The sequence below is a fragment of the Hibiscus syriacus genome, unplaced genomic scaffold, assembly GCF_006381635.1.
Source record: "Hibiscus syriacus cultivar Baekdansim isolate YM2019G1 unplaced genomic scaffold, ASM638163v2 tig00117011_pilon, whole genome shotgun sequence".
Lineage (NCBI taxonomy): Eukaryota > Viridiplantae > Streptophyta > Magnoliopsida > Malvales > Malvaceae > Hibiscus > Hibiscus syriacus.
In genome coordinates, this window is record NW_024063523.1 from 90,644 (window position 1) to 103,773 (window position 13,130).

At 34.9% G+C, this 13,130-nt stretch overlaps 1 protein-coding gene across 1 annotated transcript; it reads right to left on the reverse strand.

Moving 5' to 3' along the window:
• Positions 1-227: 227 nt before the first annotated feature.
• LOC120195273 (protein ESSENTIAL FOR POTEXVIRUS ACCUMULATION 1-like) lies at positions 228-7,524 on the reverse strand. Its single transcript, XM_039197346.1, has 10 exons — positions 7,370-7,524; positions 6,364-6,452; positions 5,248-6,162; positions 5,036-5,156; positions 4,822-4,947; positions 3,577-4,329; positions 1,457-3,382; positions 1,135-1,341; positions 985-1,044; positions 228-761 (listed from the first exon to the last, which is right to left on the reverse strand). The coding sequence occupies exons 1-10, from the start codon at positions 7,437-7,439 to the stop codon at positions 373-375; spliced, it is 4,656 nt and encodes a 1,551-aa protein (XP_039053277.1). The 5' UTR covers positions 7,440-7,524; the 3' UTR covers positions 228-372.
• Between the last annotated feature and the right edge of the window lie 5,606 nt (positions 7,525-13,130).

Genomic DNA, 13,130 nt, shown 5'->3' on the forward strand with positions numbered 1-13,130 from the left:
AAGTAAAATACACAAATTATTAAATCTATCCAACTAATATAAAATAATCACTGTATAAAGTTTATTGATCGGAATTACTACAAAATGATCATTAAAAGTAAGAGGTAAATATCGGAGACTTCAGCTGGTATCAAAGATTAATTGATGAAACAATAACCCTATTTAGTGATCAATAAATAAACCTCTGATTTAAAAAAATGACTGATCGCAATTGACATTACTCCAAAAAAAAAAAAAAGGCTTGAGCCAATTCAAGTGCCCCTTATCTATAAGGTTAATTAAAAAAGAAACCCTAGCTGTGCACATTTACAAACAGTAAAACCAAATGTATCTACAACCAACCCCAACAATCTCAAAAACACTCTAGATTTATCAATCTTCTACTGTCTGAATCTCACCCATCATAATCCGGTTGCTGACCACATTGAATCCCAGAACAGCCGGACTCACCTTCTTTCCTTTCTTCCCTTTCTTCTTCCCTCCCCACTTCAAAGACCCATCTGGGCTGATTCCGACATCTTGGTCAATACCCGCAATGCTTGTATTGCCGTAATTCACATTTCTGGTTCCCAAATCTGTTAACTTTCCGTCATGTCGCCTTTGAAAAGCAATCTCAAGCACATCAGCAGGTAGCAATTCCTTATAGTTGAGGAATTTTTCAATGAACTCGTGATTCGGATCAAATGATCCAAGGTTCTCTACAAGAAGTATCTCAGCCTCGGATCTAGATTGCTTCAAACAAAATTCCAAGAAACTTGTATCTGGCAAAAGAATAAGAGTGAGATACAAGATTTAAAATCAACCGAGTATTAACCAGCTTCATATCTAGCAGAACTACAATTATAGTTTCAGAGAGCTTGTACAAGCAATGATCAAATGGAAATCATCTTAGGCTTGATAAGAGAAGCTCAAATCAAAATTTATATGATCGGTACTTTACCAATAGAATACATTACCAACATCGTTTCCTAAGCATTGGCATACCTTTTGTTCCAATAAGCCTAGCACATTCGCTCTCACACCAATCTCTGAAATCCATCGCCTCTGCATGATAGTTGAATGCATTGTAATGTTAAGTCTTACTAGGTAGTAAACAAATCATATTGAGACATTCATCTTTCTAGAATGACTTACCAGAATGCTTGGTCAACATATCTCTTTTCCCCTTAAGGGAGGACTGAGCAGAGGCAGGAGAGGATGACAGAGTGCGCTCAATAGGCCTGCCACCTACTGACTTTTGCCGACTTAATGAGCCACTTGCATTTCCTTTAGTAGGTATGCTTTTTGTTCCCCAGCTTCCCACATTTGCTAGAACTGGGAAATCACCTCTGTTTACAAAAAAAATCATATATCCAATTAGTGATTAACCTTTTTGCTTCCTTCCGTTTGCATGTTAAGTCAGCGACTCAGCAATGATAAACTTTTTTGCTTCATCTGTTTGCTTGGAGGCAAGAACAAATATAAGTCCATAAATCTGCATCTCTTTGACTGTCACTAGAAACTTTGGGTTCTAAACTAGACACAACCCCAGCCCACGGAGTTGACACATTGATAGAGCTCACAGAAGTAACCTCTAATACTGCCATCACTGTTTGAGCCTTCCTCTGTTCTTCCTGTTGGATTTCCAATAATGACTTTGGCTTGAAACCAGGAGCAGGTTTCCAAGCATGTACAGACGGCTGTACAATTGGGTTCCGCACAGGGAAAGAGCCAGAAAGTCGGGACTCATCCTTTAGTTCTTTGGTTTCATCATCAACCACGACAATGTTAGCACCTGGAGAGCTTTTAGCATAGTGAGAATCCATTGGGGAAATACCTGAGTTGTTCTCTTCTGTCATTCCAGGAGACATCACATCAATGTTATGTCCAGCACTGTTAGTGTCACCAACTGGCGCTTCAGTTTCAGATGGTTTCATTTGCTTCGAAGTGGAAGCCTTGGAAAGTCCCTTTGCAAGATCAGACTGTGATTTACCAGCTTTTTGCTTTCTAGACTTCTTTCCAGAAGTTTTTCTTACTTCATCAGCTTCAGCGTTCTTAGATTCTCTCACTACAGAAGGCTGCTCGTTGCTTTTCTCTCTTTGAACTTGCATTTCATTGATAGCAGCAGTAGGTTCAACATCCTCATTAGGTGTGTCAGTTTTACATGTTCTAGCAGTAGCAGTTTCATCATGTTCCAAGGTTCCACAACTTGCATCATTCGCAAGGGGTACAGCTGGTACAGTTTCATCTATCTTCTGAGCAAAGTCCCATGGTTGCTCCACGGTAAGAGCATGGCAGTTTGAAGCAACACGTGGCTCTTGCACAAGGGAAGTCTCCTGAGAGGATAAGTTAACTTCCAATGAGGGTGAGCTTTCAATGATTGTTGTCACAGGTAAAGACTGCAGGATGCTATTAACCAGTTCTGGTGCATTAGTCCCCAAACTGTTCTCACAATGGGTACTACTGAGCATCTCATGAGATAGAAGAACAGGCCGAGATCCAGAACTAACAGCATAAGTCATATCTCTGGAGACTTGTGGAGGCAGATTCATTAAGTTAGAGGCATGTTCATCTAGGGTGCCTGGGATCTGCGAGCCAGTCTGAAGAATATCTAGTGACATTGGCTGATGTCGAATGGGATCCATGGATGAATTCCCTGTTGGTATTGTAGTCTGTAGGTGTCCATAAGAGGGTTCACCAAAAAACTCCTGGGATTGATGTCCTTGCAAAACCAGTGAGAGCAATTGTTGTTGCCGTAGCAACTTTTGCTGTTCCTCCTGTCTCTGTTGCTGCTTAAGCAACATGATCTTTTCAAGCAGTAACATCTGTTGTGTTTGTTGTACTGGCGTCTGGGGTTGTAGCTGCAGCAATAAATACTGCTGCTGCAACATATTTAACAGTTGGGAGTCTTGAGGAAATGTTGACAAGATAAAATTTTCTGGTTTTAAGATGCCAGACGGATTATCCGTAGGTTGAAGTAAATTATTCAAGGAAGGTTGGGTTGGTGTTTGCAGCCTCTGTTGCTGGATCCCAAAGGGCGCTTGGGTAGGAAAATTTTGAGCATGATGCAACTCAATCTTTTCTTGAAGAGGATCCAATGCACCCTGTGCAGGGAAATTTAACCAACCACCTACACTGTTATTTACCCCAGGAGCAGACCTGTCTGGTAATCCTTGGAGGATGGACATCAAATCAGCAGCTTGAGAATGAGGTGGCTGAAGAGTGCTATCAGTCAATGATGCGAGGAGTTTTGCATGTGCTGCAGGTGATTCAGAGATGATGTCTGGTTTTGAAACCAAAGATGCAGCATCTCTCCCAGGCCAATGAGGGTAGGGTTTTGGCATCGAACTCTGCCGTTCCAGAGTCATTTTCTTGCCCAAGAGATATAGATCACTCCCATTTTCTGTTACAGATACCAGAATGCTACTAGGATTATTTGGAAGATATCCTTGCAGACCCAAAGTAAAGCCATACAAGACATTAGGCAGGCAGTTTGAAATTTATGAATTAGAACCCTAGATTTACTGTCAGAATTCAGCAAGTAAATATTGCGTGCTATAAATAAATAAACTTATGTATCTGTGTGTAAAAACTAACCTTGGGATGGATTGTTCATGCTACCGGACATGAGTGACTCCAAAAACCTATTTTCAGCTTCTGTTGAAGTCCTGGGCTCATTTCTGATCATATCAATATCGCTTGCACCAGCATGAACTTTCCCGAGACTACTAGAATTTTGCCTGCTTGACAAATCTGAGAATTCACCCTGCTTTGGCACACCAAATCCAGGTGGCGGCCGTGCTTTAGCTCGTAAGTGGGGCATTACATCACCAAGTAAGGAAAATGGTGAGTCCTTCGGTGCACCTGCGAGCCGAACTTCCAAATCTATCCCAAAATATCCTGCCTCAAACCAGCCTATGACATCAATCCCGGAAAAAGGGCCTTGAATTTCACCTTGAGGATCTTTGTAGTGAAGGATGAGGTCCTCCGGGGCAGGCAGCTTCCTAGGTCCAGGTTCCCCCTCCAAAACACCGGATGGTTGGCTCTTAAGGATAGGATCCACACTAGATTGCCGATTTGCGTCATCTCTAGAAAAGGATGAATTCATCACATTACTTTCTCTCTGGTTAATCGTATCTTTCCGTTGTTGTGACCAGCTTATGTCAGGGATTCTTGACCTTACATCATTTGGAATATCCTTCCAGTCCTGTTTGACTATAGGTGATTGTTCTCCCAATGAAAAGGCACGCCACACAGTGCCAGGATTAACAGAGTTAGTGACTAGTATACTTGATTCCCTACTTAAGGGCACCTCTTCATCCCTTCTGTATGGACCCCTATTCTCCACAGCTGCAATAATATAAATGAATAGAGATCACTTCTCATAGTAAAAAAACTAAAAGACAAGAAAGGAAAGCAATGAGACAAATCTACGGAATACAATGCAGTGCAGTGAATCTAAAACAACAGAAAAGTTGGAATTCAAAGAGAGCAAACTCCAGATCATGAAAACTAGACAACCAATCCAATGGACACACAAATGTAATCCACAGTTATTAATTATATCCTTCCACATAAAAACTCAACTAGTCCTTAACACCAAGACAAACAGATTCAAGTTGGTTATCTGAGTCCTCTTTTTGTTCCAACCCATGTAGTAGGGATTCTTTTGTTTCTTATTCTTAAAAAGTAGCAGTAATTGTTTAAAACAAGTATCCATGAAACAATTTCTCATATGGTTCAAAATTTTCAATTGAGAATACCTAAGATCCAAAGAAATAATTGCAAGATGGTTTCCAGAGTTGTTACCAAATACAAGCTAAATGGTTTATGTAATTATACCTTCTGATTTGAATTTAGTATCTGGGTTTCCCTTCAGCTTTTCAAGATGTGAATAACTGATGTTTGGAATGTCAGAACTTTCCTCTTTAGAATCATCAACAGCAGGTGGTAAATCTTCTCTACTTCCTGCATAAATATGTTTCAGCAAAAGTTAGACACTTCTTCGAAATATAAACAAACTTACTATAGAATACATATTGAATTTTTTGAATACCAATATTGTTTCGTCTTGAATGAGTAAACTCGGTAGAGTTTCGGACAACAGGCCCATCTTTAGGCATCAATGGAGCACCACTACTTGTTATGTCTCCTTTGTCAATTCCATTTAGAACAAGCTATCAAATAAGCAATAAAATCAACAGTGGAGTCTAAATCAAGGTTTACCATCATATACAAAAAAATTAAATAATAAAAATAACATAATACCATTTCATCAGGATTAGGAGCACAAAGAGCTAGAGGATCCAATGGTTCATTCTGTGTAAGTGAAGGCACCGATACAAGCTCTTCAACGAGTTTTTGGTAAACTCTCATGTCAGTCCTCATATATAAGTCTAGCAATTTTTTCCTACTATATCTAAAAGGGGATGGCTCCACACAGTCAATATCACCCTTTTCAGATACAATTCCCATATTTTGATGATAAGAAGGTATACTAGCCCCTTGGTTTCCACCAGAACTTCCCCTTGCATGGCCAGCAGAAAATGTTGAAGGGTGACTTTCACCACGTCCCCGGCCGTAAGAAAACATGGTAGCCTGTTTGCTTGGAGTTAGTGTGGGGTGTTGAGGAGGCTCTCCCCTTCCTCGACTTTGAAAAGAGGTGGATCTCCATGGCCGAAAGTGGTCACCCTCCCTCACATCCTTTCCATGACTGGAAAGATGAGACAACCCTTTGTCAAGAGACATATCACCATCTCTTCCAGAGTCAGCCCACTTCTCTCGTGACCTTTCATTGTTTTTAACATCAGGCCCCCAGCGTGTGTTCCATTTGCTCTCACGCTTTTGCTCATAGTTCGAATCCCTGTTACCTGATTCGGTCCACCGCTTGGTGGGTGCACGGCGTGCTTCTCCAAATTGTTTCGAAGGTAAGTCTGCCCATTGATCCATCCTGCGAGTGTCACCAAGCTCTTTATCACCATCCCTCCAGTGATCTTTGCGCACAGATGAATGGGTGTCTCGTTCTTCATCACGCCAGCATTCTCGCAGACCGGTTTCCATATCAAGTAAGGATGGCCTAAAACCATCCTTCTTTGGGGTATCAAGCATCCCCTCATCATTTCCCAATGGCTTCACGACTTCGGAGTGATCTCCGTTAGCTGTATACGGAGCAGGATGATTTTCCTGTATGGATGATTGAAAATTAAGGAGGAAAAAAATCTAAGACAGTAAGAATGTCAAACAGAATATTTAACTAATTCTTTAGATGAGAACAGTATGTAAATAGAACACTGGAGAACACACAACATGAGACCCATCTATTAATGAATAATAACACCATGGGTCAAATAACAGATAGCTTACACAACAACAATAATAACATACCATAGTTCCTATTCCAGGCTTACTCTCCCCTGGCTTTGAAAGAAGCCATTGTGGTGAAAGTGGTATCGTATTGTCAGATCCTTGAACATCTACATTAAACAAACAGAAACATCTATTAGAGACGGGCATATATTCAAGCAAGTATTTAAAATCAAAATGCTTAGTCCGATACAATGATGGTGAAAACTAGGCACACTAGAAACTATTCAAGCCTTGATTTTGTTGGGAGAAAAGAAAAACCTTTTTCTGAGAAATGATCAAATTTGCCTCTTGAAACTGTTACATTGATTTATCAGTGAATAAAGAAAACCAAACAGTCAAACACAACAGAAAAACACATGCATTAAACTAGAAAGACATCATTTAGGAAGCTTGTTTGACTTTCAAACGAGGTATTTCAAACTAATAATAAAGCAAAAAAAATTCTCAGTAAAACCTGTTCATGAAGCAGCTAAAAATGAAAAAATTTACACAATCAATTGTCAATACAATGCGAATGTGTCATTTATAAATGGAATAACAACTATGCAATTTTATATATAATTAATCCCATAAGTTGATTAAACTCTAGCATTTGAATAGAATGAAATTGAAGAAATATGGCCAATACTAGTTTTGAGTTGAATTTATTAGAAAAACTGAACGACTTCAGTACATCCCTATCACATCGTACTTTTCCAATTGAAAAAAATATATAACTATATATATCAAGTACAGTAAGTCGGAAAGTTAATTGCGCTGAGCTAGAAGCTCATAGAAAAAGAAACCTGAAGGGAGGAAAGGTTCCTTTTCTAGATGATAAACCAAAAACCCTAATTTCGAAGCAGACAAACAAAAAAACAGCAATCTCGTAAAAACACTGAATCCATAATAATGTCATCAGATATTAAAACGAAATGAGAAAAGTTGGAAAAGACAAGATTTAGGGTTTTACAAAAAAGACGAATGAGAGAAGCCGTTAATTCTTAATGCTATGAGGAGAGACGAGATCGGAGAGGTAAACTACCTTTGGGGATTGGAAAGGGAGGGTCGACAGTGAGGTGGCGGCGGGAATCAGAGGCAGATGAGTGAGCCATGGACGATCGTGAAAGAGAGGCAGAGAACCAAATGGTGCTGTTTTTGTGTCGCTCGTTTTGTTTACCCTTTTGCTTTGCGTTGGTTGCGTTTTGAGAGCTGAAATATAAGTTAGGTGTATGATATATATATATATAATATATAATATATATATATATATATATATATATATATAATATATATAGCAAAAATGGTAAAAAGGTTATAAAATAAAGGATTAATTATAAAATAAAGGTCCAAACTATAGTATTTTTTACGAATAGGTACCTAAACTATTTTTTGAATGATTATGGTACTTAATTTTACTATTTTAGATTTTTAGACCGCTAAAGTCATTAATTGACATGTGTCACATTCTAGTAATTTTTAAATTTTTATTTAATATTAAAAAAATTAAAATTATATTTTAAAAGCACATACAAAATTTTTAAAATAGCCCCAAAGCTTTGAAAACCTTCATTTCAACTCCTAAACTCATACCAACTACAGTACTTTGTCGTCGACGAAGCTCCACCCGATATCACCTCCCTCGGTGATTAATACTCCTATGAAATCTCGGTCGATCGATGTTTTATACTGCAAGAATCCTTGGATGAAAATTGTGTTCCTATGTGATTCCGATGGCCAACAGTGGTAACTACGATGACGAATGACTACGATAATAACAAAAAGTATGTCAGCGATGGTGGTTGTGCCCAGAAAAAGCAGCGATGGTGGTTGTGCCCAGAAAAAGCAGCGATGGTGGGTTAGGGTTAGAGCTTTGTGATTTTAGAGATTTGAAATTTTTGTTATTTAAGAGAAATTAAAGTTTTTTATAAATATAATAATATTTTTATTTTTTCAAAATAATAAATTTCAAAATTCATAATGTGATACGTATCACTTAACGGATGAAATTAACGGTGCTTATGCACCTAAAGTGATAACGTTGGTGACTTTAGACACCAATATCATTCAAAAAGTAGTTTAGATATCTATTCGTTAAAAATAATATAATTTAGACACTTATTTTATAATTAAACCAGAAAATAAATAATTTGTGAAAATATGAAAGATATGTTTCGACTTACCTACGTTTAGTGAATAGTGAGTAGAAGAAGATGTCCGACTATAGTTACTTCCTTAAGATTATTACTAGTTTGGATGCACGGCATATTGATAAGTCTTGCAGTGGCTTGCACGCGCATTGTTAAGAGATGAGATATGAACTTCTATATGTGTTTTGATACGGTGGCTGCGTAATACGCCACGACTGGTGATATTGAGGTCAAAAATTGATACGACCAAAACGATTGTCGTTTTCAAGGTAGCTCTCATAAGTTTCAATATTATGATTTTTAATTTAAAAAAAATGTAATAAATTTTATATTTTATAATATTAAAAAATAATGAAAATAATTTTAAAATACCATATAAAAAGTATATATAGTTTTAATACTAGATATTATACTCCTTAAGCTGGTAAAACATATTTTATAATAAATATATTTAGAAAATTGTACTCAGCTAATGATTATAGGTGGATAACAATTTCTTTATGAATTACATACTTGATTATAGTATATTCAAACGCCATGATTTAAACAATTTAAATGTGTTTAGACAAAGAACTTTTTAAAGGAATTTTGTTTTTATTAATTCGAAAATAAATAAGGTTAAAAGTAGAAAATTCTAAAGTTAGTAAGAAGCTTAAAAGGGAATTATAACTTAAATTTCTCATTCAAATTAAATTTAAAGGTTTTTTCAAAAATTATTATTATTTTATTTTAATTTATATACCTGGTTTCATCCTAAAATATAAAATCATTAATCTTGATAAAAGAGATTATAAGAATATTTGGGCCAAAGATATTTTGATCCAATATTTTTCATCTTCTAGATTAAAACTTTTGAGTGAACAAAAATATATTTTCTTGGTCCTATTAAATTTGTTTACGGTTGATATTTTTTGAAATTTGGTTCATTATTATTTAAAATCTGATAAAATATTAAAAAATATATTTCAAAAAACTTAAATTAAATAATTTTTTAATAAATATTTTATAAAATTTAATTGTTTAAGATATTTGAAATAATTATAGTCAAAGTTTATTTTAACTTTTACAAAGTCAACAATGGACGGACAGAAATACATAATTTAATAGACTTTTGATCTTAGAAAATCCATACTCGGGTCATCCAAAAATCACATTTAAATTTATGATACAGATAATTTTTCATTTAGAAAACAAAAGTTATTACAAGAAAAATATGAAAATAAGAATGTTTCCTAAAATGAAAAAAATCAAAGCGGAATAAAAATAAAATTTCTTAATTCGATAGATTTCATGAATTTCATCTTAATAATCTTAGTAAGTTTTTAGATGTTTTAAACAAATTATTTTATCGACGTGTCAAATGATTATTCTATGCTCTTAGACTCGTATCACACGTACATAAATCCAAACGTCCTAAAGTATATTATGTATAAAAAAAAGTGTCATATTTTATCTTATATTATCGATATGTAAATGTGTCCTGCATAATAATATTGAGATTCTTATATGATGATATCGATTATTGTGTAAGTGGATTATAATTGAGGTCTCCTAATTTAATTATTTTTATATGATTTATTAATATACTATTAAATTAATTATTTAAAATAGAAAAATATATTTTCGGGTTTATTTTTATTTTTTTCTCAGAGTTTATAACTAAGGGCTCCTAAATTTTTTAAAATTTATAAAATAGTATGTACTTTCTACTTTGTAACTAAGGGCCCGTAATTTAATCATTTTTCTATAGCTTACTTAATGTAATATTAATTGTTTAAAATAATAGAATATATTCTATTTTTGAGTTTTTGTTCAGGGTTTATAACTAAGGGCCCTTAATTTCTCTAATTTTATAAAATAGTCCTTAATTTCTACCTCTATAACTGAGGGTGCAACACGAACAAAGCGACGTCGGTGGTAAGTAAAGGAATTGTTGTTATTCCTTGAGGTCCTAGGTTCGAGCACCAGGAATACTAGACGTGTGAGTGTTCATTGTCAAATGATTGAGAATTATCTTTGAACATATATTGTCTTATACTTACCCTAGATTATTCAAAAAATAATTGAGAGTACATAATTTAATCATTTTCTATGGTATATTAATGTAATATTAAATTAATTATTTTAAATAATAAAATATATGTTTGTTCTATAGGACCTATTTGAATGGTAATGAATGGTAATTTAGACCTTTAGACTCATTTGAAACTTGTTCAACGTGATAAGGAAGCATTTTGGATAAATTATTTTAAAATTTTAGCTTAAAACGGGCTAGAAATCTATTCACGTGTCCAAATTCAAGAATAGTTCTGGAAAGCATTTTCTGATGTTTGTATGATGTTGTGTAATTCATTTTTCGCTGTTTAGTAAATTTTCTAAAGATATTTTTAAAATATATCCTTTTTTAAATATAGTTTTGGAAAAAAAACACAATGAATATTTTATTGATTTTATCTTTTATTTTCTTATAAAGTTAATTTTATTATTATTAAAAATATCACTCATGATATTTTATAATTGTAGATAATATGAATAATTTTATGTCAATTGTGTTATAAATATATTTTTTTAAATATATTTTTATTGAAATAATCAAGAAATTCCCTAGGTGAATGAATCTATTTCTTTCTATTAACGCATCATTGTCATAAACATGGCTCGAAAGATTGAAACAACACCAAAGACCATGAACATATCTCACTATTCAACGTTTTAAACCTATAAGAGAATTACTTATACAGATAAATATTTTGAGGATACACAATGAATAAAAAGGATTCAGACCCTTTCTAATACATTATAATAGATGTTTGGAAATCATTTAGCCACAACTAAAAGTATCTAGTAAGTACTAATCATAAAAGAATTTTAATAAAGCAAAAAATCACTCAAACAGCAAAATTAGTAGAGTTTTAAAGAAGCCTTCCACACAAACAATGATAATATTTTTTTCGTACGTTTGACTGTACTTGTCTCCAAACACTTCAAAGGCTGCTTTGGCTAATGGTTTGGTCAACCCATCAGCAAGCTTATATTTAGCAGCCACGTATCTGACCTGAAGTTGGTTCGACGCAACTTTCTCCCAAACGAAATGAACGTCCAAATAGACATGCTTAGTTTGAATATGATAAACGAGATTTACACTAAGAGCAACGACACTAGTATTTTCGCACCAGACAACCGGAACTTCTTATTGTAGCACTCTCAAGTCTGTGAGTAAATGCATTCACTCAAGTCACTTTAGCTAAAGCTTCTGCAACACTCCGATACTCAGCTTTCATGGTCAATCGTGAAATATATTTTTGTTTCTTAGAATTCCAATATGACGATATTATTTCCCGCAAACACTCCATAACCTGAAATTGACCATCGGTCATCAGCACAACTACCCAATCGACATTAGTGAAGGTTACGATGTTCATGCCAGAGTTGGAAGGAAAAAATCGAAGCCCATTACTTACAGTACCAACTAAATACGTTAAGATGCTTCTAACTGCTGTGAAGTGCACATCCCGGGGAGAATGCATAAAGTGTGCTACCTTATTTACACTATACGTAATATCGGGTTGTGTATGACAAAAATAGAGAAGACTTCCAACTATGCTTCGATACTCGTGAGCATCATGCATGTGCTCTCTAGCATGACAGTGTAATTTTTCTGCAGCTATTATCGGGGTGGCAACAGGTGAAGCATTTAACATGCCTATTTTTTCCAAAAGTTCAAGCACAATTTTCCTTTGACTAAGAACAAGAGAGTCACCACACCATTTAGCCTCAATACCCATAAAATAATTCAAAGAACCTAAGTCTTTGAGTGAAAACTTGTTATTGAACAAGTTCACTACTCGCTCCACCTCTACACGACTGCGTGGTTAATATGATGTTGTTAGGATTTTTTAAGCTCAATTGATCAACCGAAATTGTTGCCAAGAGAGAGTGAATTGGACTTTTTAAAATTTTGGGAATTTAGGAGAAAGGATAGGAAAATTTGTTCAAAGATTTATAGTGATTCAACTTCTTCAATGAAGTCTACATCCACTACCTTAGCTCCTCACTAAGTATTTCCAAAAAATTTACTAATTTGTTCTTTCTTTTTCTAGGCTCAAGAGTAACATTTACAAATTCTCTATATCTTACAATGGCTAAGATAGAACAAAAACCCCTTTTTAACAAGGATAAAAAGTTATAAACAAGAAACCTCTCAAAGGAATGTGTTTACACAATTTAGCTCCCTGACACACTTTATGTACAAGAGAAAAAGAAAAATAAGATTTAAAGAGTTTTTCTCTTGGTATGGATTGGTTGGATAGGTGTTGTAAACTTCTTTAGTGTTCTCAACTTGTTTTTATATTTTGAAATGTGTTTGTATTTGTTTCTAGCTATTAGGGATGTTTTGGAGCCGTTGGAGACTTAATTGCTATAAAATAAAACTGTCCAGACCAGTGAGTATCGGTACTCAGACTTTGAGTATCTATATTACACTAATAAAAACTAGTCATTTTTCAACCGTTGGACTGAGATTATCGATACTGAGGTCATGGTATCGATACTGCTATACAAAGTAGTATCGATACTCCTTTGAGTATTGGTACCAAAACCGCCTACTAGAATCTAAACACGTTTAAAACAAATAAGCAATATCGATACTTCCATGAG

Coding starts and splice junctions, on each gene's coding strand:
- LOC120195273 (XM_039197346.1), bottom strand. CDS start 7,439: ATGGCTCACTCATCTGCCTCTGATTCCCGCCGCCACCTCACTGTCGAC. Junction 1,342..1,456: donor AGATTTATGGACTTATATTT/GTTCTTGCCTCC, acceptor GATATATGATTT/TTTTTGTAAACAGAGGTGAT. Junction 762..984: donor TAGGCTTATTGGAACAAAAG/GTATGCCAATGC, acceptor TTCTTTTGCCAG/ATACAAGTTTCTTGGAATTT.